The sequence below is a fragment of the Delphinapterus leucas genome, chromosome 5 (assembly GCF_059928025.1).
Source record: "Delphinapterus leucas isolate spDelLeu-1000000601 "Yukka" chromosome 5, BTC_Dleu_Yukka2, whole genome shotgun sequence".
NCBI lineage: Eukaryota > Metazoa > Chordata > Mammalia > Artiodactyla > Monodontidae > Delphinapterus > Delphinapterus leucas.
Genome location: NC_143133.1, coordinates 42,746,121 through 42,765,532, shown reverse-complemented (window position 1 = coordinate 42,765,532; position 19,412 = coordinate 42,746,121). Strand labels below are relative to the sequence as shown.

Below are 19,412 nucleotides of genomic sequence, written 5' to 3'. Positions count from 1 at the left end.
ATTAACAGTTTCTGTAAATATAGAGTCACAAACAACATGCCCACATACCCTAAATTGTTTTTCTCAGTCAACTTTCAACAGTATACTACTACATAATTAATATTTAAATAAATCACTGATGCACTAAAATGGAAATAGAAAAATTTCATCAAAATGTCAAGAAAATTTTCCTGAATATGTAAGAAATCATTTAAAACCTGATTAATTTAAAATAAGTAACCGTCATTTTGATGACAGATTACCTGCTGCTAAATTAGACACATATAGATAGTTATCTCTATAGGAGGAATTCAAGGAGCATGATATTATTCCCCAGAGTGAGGTCATGGGGGAAGACAGAACAAGATGAATCCTTAGAGGCTACTTAATCTTATGCACCATTCTACTTCTATCAGGATTATTAGTATTGGGTTGGCCAGAAAGTTTTGTTTGGGTTTGGAAAAACCCGAACGAACTTTTTGGCCAACCCAATAAAAAGTTAAAGTGAGATTAGCTCATATTTATTGAACATTTACAATGTATCAGGGTCAATGCTTTAGGTGCATGCATTATCTTCTTTAAGCCCTGCACAACTTTATGAACTAAGAATTATTATTACTTCCGCTGTAGATGAGAAAACTGAGCCATGGAGAAATTAGTTTGCTCAAGGAAACAGAGCTAGGGAGTGATGGAGCTGTGATCTGAACTCATGCCTGCCTGACTCTGGCATCTGAACATCTGGGGCAGTGGCCAGAGTGTCATTTGTAAAGTGCACCACAGTAAGGGCTCTTCAATATGTCATGATAACCAAACAACAGTGACTGCCACCACTGTGCAGGAGTTCATTTTTGAAGGAGAAAACTGAATCCCAGAAGGGTGAAGAAACTTGCTTCAGTAGCAAGACTAGGACTGGAATCCAAGTCTTAGCCTAATGATGTTTCTCCTTCATCAAAATGCCTCTTACTTTTGGGGCTGAAATAAAAAACCTTTCATTCTTTTTGGCTCTGCAGCTAAATGGTTGTATTATTTTAGGCAAGTCCTTTACTTTCTCTGGGTCTCCATATTTGTAGAAAATACATAAGGGCTGTGAAAGGATTTCAACAAATTCAAAATCATCATACTGGAATATTTTCTGTTTGTTCAGATATTTATATCTACAGGTCAACCATAGGCTAATTGTAGAGAAATTGTGACCATGCGTTGAAAGTGATAAGCAAAATCTATTTAATTTTTAAACCGTATATGTAATAACAGTGACTTAAAAGCATAAAAAATGTCATTCAATTTTATGGCCAAATCCATTCCATAAATATTTTCTTGAAAAGTATCCAAATGATTGGTAATTTGTAATGCACTTTTGTAGTCAGGGAAAGCATATTGTTGTTATATTGTGTACTTTTACTCTTAACTATGTATTTGTTCTCAGGAACTTTTATTAAGCTAAAACTTTTATCTTGATTGTGTTTTGATATCATTTATTTGAATATTACACATACATCAATGTATGAATTTGATCATTTTTCAGTTATTTGGCAAATTTAGAAATGAAGTATTCTGGATAATACAAGTTTCAGGAGAATTAAAGCTTTACCCTTAAAACATCAAGTATTTTGTTTCAGTAATTTTAGAAAGAGGTTGTGTAATAATTTATGATGCATAGAAAATGCTAATAATGAATGTAACCCGTTTTTGGTGACTAGGATCAGCATTGTTACTGGTCATAGGACCATCCTCCAGCTCTAGATGACTTTTGTTATTAAGTCGAAATTCCACTAGCCCCAGCCAAAACAAACTGGTATTTATTTCTGGAAATAAGGACATAATAGTCTAATCTTTCAGTGTTTGTTTCTTTTTGGTAGAAATGAAATATGAATACTATTTTACTATTAAATTAACTTTTGAATCAAGGACTACAACTTATACATTGTTATTTTATTTTCAATAGGAGCTAACTTTTGCTGTCTTCACCAGTGACTGATGTATCAATAAAAAAACATTTTGGCATCAGTAACAATTTCTGCCATTAAATTTCATTATGCACTGAAATTTCTTTGCCTCTATAACTTTGGGCAAGTCACTTATTGTCTTAGTTTCCAATGCCCCATTTGTACTATGAAGAAATTGGATCTAAGTTCACTCTAAAGCCATTGGGAAAGTAGTAAACAGTGACTCAGTAGACTTGACAAGCCCTAATTCAGCCATGGATTAGTTAGGTGACTGTGAAGAAGGGGCTTTACCTCTCTGACTTTAGTTTCCCAGTTCTTGAAATGAAGGTGTTGGACTAGATTGCTTGAGGTTTCATCCTCTTGAAAATTCTTTGAGACCAAACCGTAAATACTAAGATGCAATTTTACAATGCTAGCCGTGAAAAGATCTTTATAATCTCAACACTTGGATCTCTATAGCTATTTAATATTTTGAACTGCTGAGAGTTAGATAATCAGGGACCAGTGGTAATAATTTACAGTAATTCTTTCTGTTTGCATGAAGGATTTACCCTTGTGATAAAAGCCAATTAATGAAGAATGGAATGAAGGGATAAATCATTCCCCCTCCCTATTCAGTCAGACATATGCTGGGTAGAGAGGAGAATTATGGAGTGTTAGTCTATGCTTAGATACTGAAGCTTAGAGAGAAAGAATTTCTTCTTAGTTCTCCACAAAACAAGCTTACAAGGATTTTTTTCTTCAGTGCCATTTCTTTTCTCCATCCATCCATCCATCCATCATATATGTATGTGTGCATGCATACATTTATCTAAACCATCTAATACTGATTGGTCATCCACTACATGCCAGGCACTGTTCCAAGGGCTGAATGCCATTGACATGAATGACACCTGTCCTACCCTCAAGTTAGCTGTGATGACATATTATGTTGTGATCTGCAAATATGGGCCATAGCTAAGTTCATGAATATCCAAAGCCATATAATGAAGTAGAATAATCTGTTCATGAGGTGGTTCTAGTGTTATTTGAAGATATTTATATGGATGTGCATTCTCATTAAATTAAATTTTAAAAATATGCTACCACAATAATTGCTATAGACCCGTGAGGGAGACAGATATTTTTACAGAAAATTGATAATTCAGTATAATAAACTCTGTATTTGTAATTTAGAGGAGGGAAGTTGGAGAAGACATATACTTGACCTTGCCAGGGGGTTGAGGTGGATGTGGTGGGGATGAATGGAAGACATATATGGTATTAAAGGGGAAACAGGAAGTAGAAGATTCCAACCAAGTTGTTTCTAGTTCTAGCCACATTAAAAGCTAATTCTCAAAGCCACAGGACTCTGTTCTTATTGTTTGTAAATGAGGTGTGCTTCTCTTCATTGACCACAAAGGCATTCTTACCTTTCTTAGCTGTCGTATATCCTTACTTGTGTATATGTATCAATATATATTGGATTTAAATAACTAAGGTTGGGAAAGTCTTTTTTACTTTTGAATCTCAATTTTGTCATTTGTAACATTATTATTATTATTGATTATAATTTTAGCTAATAAGGTTATGGCTGAAATTAAGTACTAAATGTAAAATTGCTGACACACAGTAAGTTCTTGGTGATGATGGTGATGATGGTGATGATGGTGATGATGGTGATGATGATACTGACATATTGTAATCATGTGTGTTTCCATATTGGCCTCCCCCACCCAAATGTTTGCTTATCAAGTCAGGGACAATGTCTTGTTCATGTTTGCATTCCCTAGAACAGTGGTCTCAACGGGGGGCAATTAAACACTGCCCACCAAGGGAAAGTTGGCAATGCCATAAGACATTTTGGTTGTCACAATTGGTGGGGGAGGTCACTGACATCAAATGGGATGCTGCTAAATGTCATTCAATGCACCAGATAGCCATCCCACAGTTAATAATTATTTGGACCCAAATATCATCAGTGTGGAGGTTGAGAAACACTGGTTTAGAACAATACTGGAGAGCAAGAGGTGCACAAAAATATTTGTTGAATGAAAAATGCATGAATGGATGGATGAATGAATGGATTGATGAATATGGGGGATAGCCGATCTCATATATGGTTAAAATTGTAGCAGTTACAAACATTCAATTTGCTCTGAATACATATCCATATACATATCTTTAAATAACACTAGAACTACCTCATGAAATGGATAGCTCATTTCTAGTTTATTATATGGCTTTGGATATTCACAAACTTAGCTGAGGCTAATATTTGCAGATCACAGTGTAATAAATAATAACAGCAAACATTTACGGAATGCTTACTACATGGCATTTATTCTATTGAGTACTTTGCATGTATTATCTTCCTTAATTTCACAATGACACTTACTACCCCCAACTTACAAATAAGGAAACCGAGGCTCAAAGAGGTTTTCTTCTCAAGGATGCTGTTAGTAATTGAAGATGTCATGTCTTTCTGACTCCAGTGAATGTTTCTGTGACTCCTACATTATTGCTTCTAGACACAATAAACTAAAAGGGCCAGTAGTATCTAACTATGATCCTGGTGTTATTATTATAGGCTTTCAAACGTATTCATGATCATGATACAGCAGTAAGAGTGTTCATATGTGCTACCAAATAGAGCCTTTGAAAGATGAAATGTAAGCTCCAAATGAAAAGTTCTTTATCTGATGTTGAAAATTTACCTAAAGATACTTTATCTAGTGTTGATTAAGGGTCATAGATTCAGTAGCTTCTTATTTGCCAAATATTTTCTGCATGATAAATTCAGCAATGAATTGGTATCTAATCTTCTGAATATATATTATGATATTGTTTCATATAATACCAGTAAATCACGTGCAATGACTAGATAGAGATGTATTTCTTAGATCTACTGACTTTTTCTTCCTGTCTTTTGTTCCACATTTTACACTCAGAAACTTGTTTTCAAAGATGGATTCCATCCAAATTTTCCTCTTTTAGGGTTAACACAGCCTTACTAGAGTTTCAATTCAGTTTACTTTGAAGGATTGCAGAATCTGGCAAGCTTCATGGGCCAACTTATTTGTGGGGAAAAAAGTGAAAATTACTGAAAGAGTAGGACACAATTGTGTTGCTGTAAAGAGCAATACGACATCTATATTTCAGCTGCTACAGGACAGGTGGGAGAGTGTTGAACTAGGAAATGTAGGCTATACAGTATTATTGTCATTTCCTTTGTGACAAGTAAGCCTTTTGTGTCTTTGTTAAGGATATGAGTGCAGAGCAGGATGGCCTCTGTGCTTTTGGATCCTAGTTCCTGCCTCTCCTTCATCTCTCTGTCTCCTCCCCATCCATCTGTCTTTCTATCCATCCATGCTGTCTCGCATGCAGCCATTGCCCGCTGGCTGTACCAGCCCAGAGGTCACGGACATCAGATGTTCTAGATGACTCCAGCTCTGCCAGTCACTAGACATGCACTTCCATTTTCAGTAATTCATTTAATCATGCTACCGCTCTGTGTTCTCATGTATAAAACGTGATCACGTCCCCTTGAAAGAGTCGTCACTACGATGCAATGAGAATGCAGTCGTCACTACGATGCAATGAGAATGCAGGTAGAGGGTTTAGAGCAGTATCTGAAGCATAGTGAGGACTCAGTAAATTGTTACGATTAATGAAGGTGAAGTTGAGAAGGGATTTAAAGGGCAATTCTCATTAGAAAAAGCAACAAAACAAGGGAGTGATTTTCAGGGGGGGGTGACAGAGGGTTTTTTTTATGGAACTTCATTCATTACCTGCAGCCCCCTTTTCACCTTTCTCTCCTTTCCTGCCGTCTCTACCATCTCGTCCTGGAAGGCCGATCCGACCATGGGGCCCAGGGGAACCATTTGCTCCAGGGGGGCCTGGAGGTCCAGGTAAGCCAGGAATGCTACAGATATATCTTGGGGAGTAGCTGTCTCCTTTGAACTGATTACCCCGAGGTTGTCCACTCGCACAAATGGCAAAACTTGTAACATAGAGCAAGACAAACATCTTTGGCTCTGGAAGAGAAACACACGGACATAAATGCACCCTCTCAGGTGGGGCTTTTGGCATAACTGAACATGAGAATGGATATTTGCAAAAATTCACCCCAGGGCTCACCTCTCCATGTGTGTCTAAATACCCTGTTTGCCCTAATAATTCCATTGAAAATTATTAGCACTTTATTGATAGAGAGTTCTCAGTGCCCCACACAAGGGTTCGTGGAGATGAAGTCGGTGAAGATTTTTAAAAATTCCAGAATAAATCACTTTGTTGCATTTGCATTTTCTTTTCTGCAGGAATCAATGGTGGACTTTGAAAAACAATGTTTTGCTTTTGCAAAAGTACACATTTTTAAAAGGAAAATTAGAGATGCAAATGAATAAGATAAACATTAAAGTTATTCTCACCACTCACAGATAATTACTCTTTACATTTTGACGTATACATCCTTCTGGTGTTTTCTTTCTATGCTATGAAGAAAAGTGATGTTATGACATTCCTGCAAGTCTTTAACTTTTTTTCACTTAACAATATATCGTGAGCATCTTTCCATGTCAAAAATTATTCATAACATTAAAAAATTGTTGCATTTGCCTCTACTATCCTTTATGTACAACATTCCCCATTATAGACATTTGCTTCCAGTTTTCTGCTAGTATAAACACCATGATAGATAGACATCTTTATATCTAATCTTTGCATGCTTCCACAGTCGTTTTCTTAGAATTTATAGGCTTTTTAAAGCAAGAGAAAGGAAGTGACATTTTCAGGAAAATCATGTTTTTCATTTGATAATCATGTGTAATGCCAATTAGTGTTAATTGGAGTACTGTGCATGTCCTGAGTGGAGTTGTCTCAAACTTTAATTTAAAATCTGCAGGATATAATGCCCTACTGTCCCATTAAGCTGTTAGCACTGGGGCTCAATTAAAGAGCTGAGTGAAATTAAATCACACACGTTGCCACATGGTCTGAGTGAAGCAGGCAACAGATCTCTTCAGCTCTGATCTAATGGGATTTGGTTTTTCCCTCCACAAAGCCTGGCCACTGAGGATGATGGATCATTTATTAGCATCACATTTGGCATATAGGCTGAGAGGTGTGTAGTGTAGGCTTGGGACACTTGATTTTCTAGGCTAATGTCTTAGAGCTATCAGCATCTTGGGTGGGAGTATACATGTGATTCTGGGGTGGTATAAATGAGCAGTTATTGCATGGTTGGACCTATGCTTTAATAAGAAATCTGTGGAAACAAACTAAAAGTCTATCGACAGATGAATGGATAAAGAATATGTGGTATATATATATGCATACACACACACACATACACAGTGAAATATTAGCCATAAGAAAGAATGAAATAATGCCATTTGCAGCAACATGGATGGATCTAGAGATTATCATACTATGCAAAGTAAGTCAGAAAGATATGATACCATATCAAATACCATATGATATCACTTATATGTGGAATCTAAAATATGATACAAATCAACATATCTACAGAACGAAAACAGACTCACAGATATAGAGGACAGACTTGTGACTGCCAAGGGAGAGGGTGTAGGGGAGGGAAGGGTTGGGAGTTTGGGATTAACAGAGGCAAACTATTATATATAGGATGGATAAATAACAAGGTCCTACTGTATAGCACAGGGAACTATACTCAATATCCTTTGACAAACCATTATGGAAAAGAATGTGAAGAAGAATGTATATATATGTCACTTTGTTGTATAGAAGACATTAACACAACATTGTAAATCAACTATACATCAATAAAATAAAAAAAAGAAATCTGTACAATGCTTAATGTATATGCCTGGTGTACACTTGCCAAAAGGAGATAATCATAACATGTGGGAAAAGCAATTGGATAGAGTTTCTTTTTTTTTTGACAGCCACATCAGAAAATTAACCAGCACACTGTACCACTTTTATAGCACCCATGAGGAAATTGTAACATCTTGGAATTAGATCCAGAAATTTGCCAGAGCATAGGAATGACAAACTGAGAAAAACATAGTGTGCACATGTAGTTCAAAATAAGTCTGATTCCTAGAAATCTAATTAGTGAAAAACTGAAGCAACTTATCCAAATATAGGCTCTGTATCCTTGACCACATCTCCATGTTACCAGTGCCCTTACCCCCCCACCAAAAAAAATCAAATGGAACATTTTTCTATGCCCTGTCTGCTTATAGAACACAAACTCAAAATTATTTATCTTATTACTCATCTGGGATTAAGGCACGTTCTGAAAAGCCCAGCAGATCTGATAAACATTCCAGCCCTTCCAAAGGTGCCTCAGATGAAAGAAAATGGAAAGAATCTTTTATTCAAACCCTTGTCAGTTAAAACAAGACAGAATGATTAAATTGCTAGATCTTCCACCTTGCAAAAAACTGATTAGAGGAAGCTTTGAGAAGGGATTTAAAAGAGGAGAACAGATACTTATAAGGAGACTTTTAACCAGACCTGGAATGCGATGCTGTAGCTGAAGCCAGGAGCTGGTCCTAAGAGGGACTTGAAACGATCTGGTGAGAAGGTGCTTTGGGCAGTGGCATCTCAGACACTGGTGGAGATGCCGAGAACACACATGACAATAGTTGGGGATCAGTCTATGAAGGAGCGTGTGGTCAGAGTTGAGGTTATGATGGATAGAGTATGCAAAAATTTTAAAGATGTGCTTGGGAGAAGGATGTTAATATTTACAAGAGCCAGGCAAAGGTACTCAAAGAAAGAATAAATTAAAACAACTGAAACAAAGATATTCATTGAACAAATGGTTTGCAATTCTTTGACAAATGCACTAGAATATTGTCTGCACAGTAGTTTAAATGCTGAAAGCATTCCTAGTTAGAATACTTTGAAAGGCACTCAGCATGGTTATCCATTAATAACCCTCATCAGAATTGAGGGACGAGGTGTTGCGGCACCTGACCTGTGAGGATGACATGATGGTGAGTGGCTTGGGTTGAGGCTTGGGACTCAAATCGTCAGGATGACAAAGGGGTGTGGGTTATAATGGAAAACTACAGTGGCATTATCTTGTAATGGTTCTTCATTTCATTTAAAAGTCAAAAGCCTCATGGTACATGGTCTACAAGGCCCTACTTGATTGGTTGCCCACCTTTCTTACCTCCCTGACTTCATCTTCTTCTACTCTCTTCCCACTTCCTCACCATCTGTCACACTGGATCCCTTGATGTTTCTCGAAGATGCCAGACACGCTCTGCCTTAGGGCCTTCACACTGTCTCTTCCCTCTGTCTGGAGCTCTCTTCTCCAGGATGCCTACATGTCTCCCTCCCTCATCTGCTTCTGCCTTTGTTCAAACGCTACCATTTCATTCAAGCCAACCTTCACCTCTTCATCTAACATTGCAGACGGCCTTCTCCTATCCATGACGTGCCCTCTTTCTGTTCTGTTTTCTTCTGTTCTCCATTGTGCTCATCATCCTCTAATTTACTAGATTATCCTTAATTTTATTACGCTTTTAAATTTGTAAATATCTCTATCTCATAGAATGTAAGCTTCATGAGGGCAGGGATCTTTGTGTTAGCCATTGATGTCTCCAACCACGTAGAATAGTGTTTAGCACAAAAAACTCAGGCTGAGGGCAAAGGAGATTTTGGGAGCGAGGAAGGTGTGATTTTTGTGGGAAAAAGACTAGATAGAAATTATGGAATATGAGAATATTACAAAAGAAAGAGGAAAGAGAGAATTTAAAGAAATATTCCTGGGGTCTATGGGTCCCTTTTGCAGTATCTGTCTGAGAAATACAGATAAAGGATTTAAGTTGTTTTAACTTTGTATAGTCTAAAGTATTTAAAATATTTATTTTTATATAGATAAAACATGCACCTTCATAAAATTAAAAAAAGATGTGCAATGAAAAGGAAATCTCTTCTCTTTCCTCTCAGTCTCCCAGACATGTAGGTTCCTTCTCTAGAGGCAATCACTGTTGCTAGTTTCTTGTGGGTCCTTCCGCCTGTAGGCATACTGTATGCAAATTCCTGCACCTTGCTTTTCCACTTAGCTTGGAGATATCAGTATATAGATAGAGCTGCCTCATTCGTTTTTTGGTCGCTGTGGAATATCCATCGTAAGAATCTATTATATTTAACAAGTCACTTATTGATGGATAATTGGGACATTTTTATTCTTATGATATTACAAACAATAGTGCGATAGATATTTATATGTATATTCTTTGCATGTGGTTTATGACATGAGCAGCAAATAGCTTTTCCCAGTTTGTTTTTTCACTTCATTCATGTATTTTAAAAAATCTTTTTATCTTGAAGACACTTTTGGGGGTTCAATTTCTTGTGTTTAGAAGGTCTTCCCCACTTCAAGATAATAAAAAGAATTCTCCCACTTTTCTTTCAATTTTATTTTCATTTTTTCACCTTTAAAATTTGAGCCATTGGAGTCTTTCTGATTAAAATGTGTGAGGTAGGGATCCAACTTTATATTTTCAACACCTTGTATTAAAAAATCCATCCTTCAACCACTGCCCCACTCGTTTGTGATGAATTTGGTTATTCTGACTGGGAATGAACTATGTGAGTCATGGCTCTATACACATTACAGTACTTTTAAACAGCTTTTTGAGATTTAATTTACACACAATAAAACTGACCAATTTAAGTATACAATTCAATGTACACCATAATCTAATTTTAGAACATTTTTAAAACTACAAAAAGAAACATACACATTAGCAGTCACTCCTCATACAAAATACTTTGAAATATTACATTGAATTATGTAAATTTATGCAGAATATGTGCTAAAATGTATTATTTTTTTCCACTAGTGTGCTCCTTTGGAGTTAGAAAATCAAAGCTCTGGAAATATTGTTAATTTGAACAGATCTGTCCTGGATGTTAGTTGTAAATGACTCTCTATCCTATTTTTCTGTAAGGATTACAAAGTAACAGATCTTTAATTTTTTTAAATACCCATTTTAAAAATTATAATACTTTGTGGTACTATAGATTTCAAAGCCTTCATGTTAATGTATATTTTGAATCTGTAAGGCAGGGATGTAGTATATAGTGTTTTGTAAATATTTTAAGTCATAAAACCCTTAGTTTTTGCTAAACTAGCTATGGAAAATACTTGGAGAAATACTGAATAAATCAGTGCAAAGATTCAGCTTCTAGAAAATGTGCCCACAGTTTGAGAGCTTTCAGTAAATAACTTGTTTTTTCTTTATTATAAAATAAAATAAGCCGATGCATACATGGTCAACTAATACTTGACAAGGGAGCCAAGAATACTCACCAGGCAAAATATAGTCTCTTCAATAAATAAATGGTGTTGGAAAAAACTAGATATTCACATGCAAAAAAAAAAAAAAAAAAAAAGAAATTGGAACCCTATCTCACACCACTCAAAAATATAACTCAAAATGGGTTAAGGACTTAAATGTAAGCCCTAAAATCATAAAACCTCTGGAAGAACACACAGGGAGAAAGCACTTGACACTGGTCTTGGCAACAGTTTTTTGAATATGACACCAAAAACATAAGCAACAAAAGCAAAAATAAACAAGTGGGACTACACCAAACTAAAAAGCTGCACAGCAAAAAAAATGATCAACAAAATGAATAGGCAACCTATGGGGGATAAAATTTGCCACTCATGTATCTGAGAAGAGGTTAATATCCAAAATTCATAAAGAACTCATATAACTCAATACTAAAAACCAAATAATCCAATTAAAAATGGGTAAAGAATCTGAATAGACATTTTTCCAAAGAGGACATATGAATGGACAGCAGGTACATGAAAAGATGCTCAACATCACTTATTATCAGGAAATTGAAAATGAAAAAAACCCCAATAAGCTGTTAGAATGGCCATCATAAAAAGACCAGAGATAACAAGTGTTGATGGGAACATGGAGAAAAGGAATACTGTACACTGTTGGTGAGAATATAAACTGGTACAGCCACTAGGGAAAACAATATGGAGATTCCTCAAGAAATTAAAAATAGAACTACCATATGATCCAGCAATATCACTTTTGGGTAGTATTTATCTGAAGGAAATGAAAATCATTACCTTGAAGAGATGTCTGTATTCCCATGAAAACTCTAATTCGAAAAGGTACATGCACCCCAATGTTCATAGCAGCATTGTTCACAATAGCCAAGACGTGGGAGAAACCTAAATTTCCAACAACAGATGAATGGATAAAGAAAATGTGATATATATGTGTGTGTGTGTGTGTGTGCGTGTGTGTGCGCGTGTGTGTCTGTGTGTGTATAAAATATACAATGGAATATTATTCAGCCACAAAAAAGAAGGAAATTCTGTCATTTGTGACAACATGGATGAACCTTGAAGGCATTATGCTAAGTGAAATAAATCAGACAGAGAAAGACAAATTATCTTGCTTATACGTGAAATCTTAAAAGCTTAACTCACAGAAACAAAGTAGAATTGTGGTTACCGGGGGCTGAAGTGTGGAGGAAACAAGGAGTTGTTGGCCAAAGGGTACAAACAAAGGATCTTCCAGCTATGAGATGAATGCGTTTTGAGGATCTAATGTATAACGTGGTGTCTATAATTAACAATACTGTATCATACACTTGAAAGTTGCTGAGAGAGTTGATCTCAAATGTTCTCACTACACACAAAAAATAATAATTACCTGAGGTGATGGATGTGTCAACTAATCTTATTGTGTTAATCATTTTGCAATACATATGTGTACCAAATCTTCATGTCATATACCCTAAACTTACACAATGTTATATGTTAATTATATCACAATAAAGCTGGAAAAAAATTTAAAATGTAGGTGGTAGACATGTAAAATTGTCCAGCTGCTGTACAAAACAGTATGGTGATTACTCAAAAAATTTAATATAGAGTTATCATATAATCCAGTAATTCCATTTCTGGGTATACCCAAAAGAAGTGAAAGCAGGGGCTCAAACATGTTTGTATACCCGTATTCACAGCAGCATTATTCACAATAGCCAAAAGGTGGAAGCAACTCAAGTGTCCATCAACAGATGAATGGTTAAACAAAATGTGGCACATACACACAATGGAATATTATTCAGCTTTTAAAGGAAGAAATTTTTGACACATATTACAACATGGGTGAATCTTGAAGACTTTGATGCCAAGTGAAATAACCCAGTCACAAAAGGACAAATATTGTATGATTCTACTTATATGATGTGTCTAGAATAATCAAAATTGTAAAGACAGAAAATAGAATGGTGATTACCAAGGGCTGGAGGGAGGGAGAAATGACGAGTGAGTGTTTAATGAAGACAGAGTTTCAGTTGGGGAAGATGAAGAGTTCTGGAGATGGATGGTGGTGATGGTTGTACAGCGTTGTGAATGTACCTAATGCCGTAGAACTGTATACTCTGGCAAGTTTTATGTTGTGTATATTTTACCACAAAAAAACTAAGTAAAAAAAGATTAGGGGCTTCCCTGGTGGCACAGTGGTTGAGAGTCCGCCTGCCGATGCAGGGGACATGGGTTCGTGCCCCGGTCCGGGAAGATCCCACATGCCGCGGAGCGGCTAGGCCCGTGAGCCATGGCCGCTAAGCCTGCACGTCCGGAGCCTGTGCTCCGCAACGCGAGAGGCCACAACAGTGAGAGGCCCGCGTACCGCAAAAAAAAAAAAAAAAAAAGATTAATTGGGATGTATGGAACCTACTAGTATTCTTATTACTGTGCTTTCAAGACACCATTTACTCAATCCCCACACCACTTTTATGAAGTTGGCGCTATTATCTTCACTTTATAAATAATAAAATGGAGAGTCTGAGAGTTCAAGTCCACACAGCCCTAAAAATGGCCCAGGCAGGATTTGAACTGAGCTCTTTTGTCTCTAAACACTTGGGTTTTCCCTGACATCATGTGAAGGAAACTAACATTACTTCATGGCAAAGGGCTCAATTACTAATTCAAGTTGAAAATGTGTTTTGCTTGGAATTCATTAGGAGGAGGATAGGTAACCATGGAGGCCAAAACAAGACATATCCTTGGCCTGCAGGGGAAGGGATTTCACAACAGCAGGGTTTGTCCTCCTCTGGCTGCACTAGGAGTGCACTGTGAGCAAGACGGGATCAGACCTGAGCTGCTCACACCCCAGTGCCTTCTGTTTGTTCTTCCTCAGCTCTCCCTTTGGGGCCCTGGTTTTCCTCCTCAGAACAGCTTCTTCTGTTGGCCATGAAGTCCCTTCCTTCTCCTGTCTCTACTCCACCCAGCATAGCCACACAACCACACTGTGTTATGGCTAACTATTGCTTTTTCTCCACCAAAATGCAAGCTCTATCACAAACATTTAGGACAAAGACTGATCTACAGTAGAGGCTCAACAAAAGTTGAATGAAGGAAAATATTCATCAATATTTATTCTTATAAACAGTTCATAATTTATAAAGCTCCATCTGCTGTATGTAAAAGGCTATGATGGCACAACAGTAATCTGTTCTAACATCTGTCAAATATTTTGTCATCTACAGAGCAACGTTAAGCCTGTATCATCTTCCCAAGGACCCTTTTGTGGTAGGTTGGACAGGGAACCAATGTCCAGAGAAGTCAGGTAACTTGTTTATGGTCACAAAGCTAGTGTCAGACCAGAGATTTGAAACCAGGTCTTCAGTTTCATGGATTCTTCTTCCAGAGCCATCTGTTTAATAAACTCAAAAGCTACTATAATGAAATAGGACATTGCAGCCAAATCTGCCAAAATTCTAAAAAAAGAGTAAACACCATACCTTGCTCTGGGATGGTGGGTTGCTCCAGAATTCTAAATCCACAAGAGACTGAGGATCTTTCATGAGAGCTCAGAGAAAATCTTGCTTTGGTACCAGACAGAAAAACAGATCCAAGTTCTCAGAGGTTTCCAAATAGTTGTGCTAAAAATAATTCTCTCCATTAGTCCCAAAGAGCCAGAGGCAATGAAAGTCATTCATTGGGTGAGGCTCAATCAGGGCCAGTTAAAAACCTCGATTTTGTTTGAGTTAAACCTGAAGGTGCCTGCTTTTCTTGACCGTTAACTGTAGAGGCGCCTCCATCTCTGTGTGTTGTGGCCTCGTTTTCAGATTTGTTTACTTAATTTTTTCCCCTCTTCATTTGTTTTCCACTGAGTGGATGTTTCAGGAAAAAAATTACTCACTGACTGGAAATTAGTTGTTAACTTAGAGAAAAAAGTTATGTCCTTTTTGAGCATTTTCAATGTAGAATCTTCAGATTCTGGCAGTGGGATTGTGTCTCATGAGATAACAAGGAAAGATGTCCCTATTCTGGGTAAATACGGCAGGAAAATGGTCCCTCATCCTATGTGCTACAAAATGAAAGAGGGTGATGAATACTGTACTGCTGTTTTCTTTGTTCTCTGAATGGATAAATGATTGGATATTTTCAGAAGACTAATAGGTCTTTGTTCATATAGAGAATGGATCACAACTCAAAAGGCAGAATGGTTCTCCAGACCCTATGACAACTCATCTTCAGTGCTATCAATTTCTTTTTGTCCTTTTGATACGAACCTCACGTATATCCTTACAAGAGCAGTATGTAGTTCATGATGGTGTTTATGGAAACTGAGTGACTGAAAATTTTTGTTTTTATTTTGCTTTCCCCACCATTCTTCTCAAGCTATTAAGAATGCAAATTGAAAGAAATACTTCCAGTTAGGGAAATGGGCACGAATCACAAATTTGACCAAGAATATTCGTGGGCTTTATTTTGCCTTAGCTATCCACCCTCCCATCTGGAGGACATAGTCTTCTGAATTTATTGGCTGTCAAAAATCTGAGTTCGAACATAGAGTCATAAAAATAATGCCTTGAGCATAGAAGTGAGGCACAGCTTTTGCTAAAGTAGAGTAGGACCTTAATCAGAGAGAGTTTCCTCATCCTCAAAATAAAATGGCTGTCCTTATGTTACTCAGCTATAAAAAGGAATGAAATTGAGTTATTTGTAAAGAGGTGGATGGACCTAGAGTCTGTCATAGAGAGTGAAGTAAGTTAGAAAGAGAAAAACAAATACTGTATGCTAACACACATATATGGAATCTAAAAAAAACAGTACTGATGAACCTAGTGGCAGGGCAGGAATAAAGATGCAGAGGTAGAGAACAGACTTGAGGACACGGGGGTGGGGGGAAGAGGAAGCTAGGACCAAGTGAGAGAGTAGCACTGACAATTATACACTACCGAATGTAAAATGGATGGCTAGTGGGAACCTGCTGCATAGCACAGGGAGATCAGCTCGATGCTTTGTGATGACCTAGAGGGGTAGGATAGGGAGGGTGGGAGAGAGGCTCAAGAGGGAGAGGGTATGGGGATATATGTGTACATATAGTTGATTCACTTTGTTGTACAGCAGAAACTAACACAACATTGTAAAGCAATTATACTCCAATAAAGATATAAAAAAATAAATTGGTTGTCCTTGATTATTTCTAAGTTTTCTCACCGTTCTTAATATTCTCTCATCTTGTGCCTCATGAGGTGGAGCTTAAAAAGTAATGTCAGCCACTCTATACCTTACATACAAGTAGAGATACAAGTCACCTGGAAGGGGATACTTGATATTGAGAGAGGTTACTCAGGTGACTCTCTGCATAAAGGGAAGCACTTGGTGGTGGTTTGATGAAGGTTTTCCTCTCAGGGACCCTTGGCTGGAGAGGGGTTGAGGCTATTTACTTAAAGCATCCAGGGCCTTCTGGAAAGGAAGGAACCAAGGACCCAGCCCCTTCTTTCCATGATGTAAACTTAAAGAAATTAGTCATGGACGACAGGGCTGGTTTGGTCCAAAGCCTGCTGTGAAGAACGAATACTGTGGACTCCAGAATGGAATTGAGAGGGAGGTACTTGGGAGTCTGGGCCAAAAGCATTAAAGGATTTGGGGGTGGCTGGTTTTGGTGGAGTACATGGATGAAGCTGAAAGTTCGTCTGTCTTCAGTGATTCTGTCATCACAGCTCTCCTTTGGGGAACAGTGGAGAATTAAGAGGGTCATTATGTTAAAACTTAATAAGGCGGTAGTACCGGGTTTAGTGAGAGCATCTCCTACAAATGGACAAGCATCTACTAGATTCTGCACAATTAGAGTGTGGCAATTTGGTGGCAGCTAAAGCAACAAGACTAGTGGACAAAACTTTTGTTTTTCACTTTCTGCCTGGGATAGAAGTAGACATGACCCCATTTGAACCAAGAATGCCCCTAGAATTCTTAGATCATTCATGGAGGGGAGGATTTAGATCTTGGCTAGTCTACCTGATCATAAAAAAAATGGGATCCTGAGAACTAATTGGAAGAAAGAAAAATGGCATGACTATATTTGAACTTGAACTGGCACATAGGTCATAGAGGCTGAATTCTTTCATTAGTTCACTCCTAGCCTAACACCACAGAACAACCCACTGTCTTGTGTAAGAAGGCCCTGACTATCTGACTTGAAGGTAATATTCCCACACTCCCCTCTGAGGTCTTCTAAAAGGCTGGACTAGAATAGCAGTCCTTATAATCTTAATTTCTGGGATGTCAGCCTGTGGATATGTTCATTTATTTGTATACAAGGGATGACTTTATTTTTACTGAAGTATAGTTGATTTACAATGTTGTGTTAGTTTCTGGTGTACAGCAAATTGATTCAGTTATATATATACATATATTCTTTTCTCAGAATTTTTCCATTATAGTTTATTACAAGATATTGAATATAGTTCCCTGTGCTATATAGTAGGACCTTATTGTTTATCTATTTTATGTATAGTAGTGTGTATCTGCTAATCCCAAACTTCTAATTTATCCCTCCCCTCCCTTTCCCTTTTGGTAACCATAAGTTTATTTTCTATATCTGTGAGTCTGTTTCTGTTTTGTAAATAACTTCATTTGTATCTTTTTTTAGATTTCACATATAAGTGATATTGTATGATGTTTATCTTTCTCTGACTTACTTCACTTAGTATGATAATCTGTAGGTCCATCCATGTTGCTATAAATGGCATTATTTCATTCTTTTTTTATGGCTGAGTACTATTCCATTGTATATATATACCACATCTTCTTTATCTATTCATCTGTCAATGGACACTTAGGTTGTTTCCATTTCTTGGCTATTGTAAATAATGCTGTTATGAATATTGGGGTGCATGTAAGTGATGACTTCTTAAAGGGCCTTTCTCATTCATTTTTCTTTGGATTGGTACAATCTCCATCAAAGAGCTTAGAAATGGGTAAATTTTTCGACCTCCAAAAGAGGTAGATGTGTTCTTATTTTTCTGTCTTAACTTGACCAAGTGTTGACACAATTTACGGGTGTTCATATTTGCTTTTTCTGTGTCATTCATAACTTCCTTAAATTCCCTTTAGTGTTCTATGGCAAGGTTTCTTATATTATTAAAGTATCACTTTATTTTTTCTGTTCTGCAATATTTGAGTTTTTCTTCATTATTTTTCATCTTAGCTAACTTATTATAGTCTATATATTCCTGGATTTACTCTTCTTCACAGAGAGAATAAAACCTTTGAAATTGTCTCCTAGAGCATTCAGACCTCAGATGTTACTAAAGCTTGTTATTGCTTATTTCACTCATCATTTTCACACTTATTTTAGAGACAGTAGCAAAAAAAAAAAGTGGGTAGAAAAATATGCTGAAGGAAGTATTGGCTTAAAGTGAAAAAGTCGGGTTCCATTTACACCTGCCACTCATGCTGAGGCCAAGGTCTTATTCTGTCTTTTCTAGGCAGACGTTTTTTTCTCCTCTCAGCTTGTGCTTATTTTCCTGTAGCCTTAACTCACTTTTCAACTGAATTCAGTTCAATCTAGATCAATCCAATCAACGTTCATGGAGCGTCTCACAGTGTGCTGGTGAACCAGCTCTCAAGAAACAGGTACAGATTGATAGCTTTGTTAGTTTCCTTGGTGTAAGTACTTCCATCATGGCCAATTTCAAGCTACCAACCTGATATTCACTAAATGCAAAGTTGTGTGGAGTTGGCCCTTGCTAGCTGGTCTAAGCTGAATCAGCACAGCACTGGGAATATATATAAGCCAATTCTCGGTACTAGAATTATTTTTAAAAGAAGGTTCTAGCTTATGTGCTAAGACATTACATCATTTTCTCCTTTAATCCTCACCATAACCTCTTGAGGTGAGTAATTTTATCATCCTCCCTTCGTAGATGAGGAATTTGGGCAGGCTGATCCTCAGTTGGCCCACCTAACCACCGTACCATGTATCCCCATAGGGTGTTTCTAACTTTACAAGACCAGGTTCCTGCATCCACACAACTTGCAGGTGGGTGGATTGCACGCCTGACTCCTCCTCTTCCTTCCCATAGCACTGGGTTCGGGTGGGAATCTAACCTTGTCTTTCTAGCCTCAGTGCCTTGCTTATATCATCTCCTCTTGCTTACAAGTCCCTGTTGGCCATGTCCTTCCCATGCCCTTTTCTTCATATGCTCACTTTTGTCCTCCTTATGCATTGC

At 37.3% G+C, this 19,412-nt stretch overlaps 1 protein-coding gene across 2 annotated transcripts in view; it reads right to left on the bottom strand.

The window, feature by feature from the left end:
* C1QTNF7 (C1q and TNF related 7) overlaps positions 1 to 19,412 on the bottom strand; it is a 147,147-nt gene that overhangs the window by 11,557 nt on the left and 116,178 nt on the right. The window contains exon 2 of one of the 2 annotated variants that reach the window (XM_022566986.2): positions 5,696 to 5,941. In XM_022566986.2, coding sequence (XP_022422694.1) covers positions 5,696 to 5,941 — 246 coding nt within the window. Of the gene's footprint in view, positions 1 to 5,695; positions 10,781 to 19,412 lie in introns of those variants that run through there. The other variant, XM_089911698.1, reaches the window with a different exon arrangement.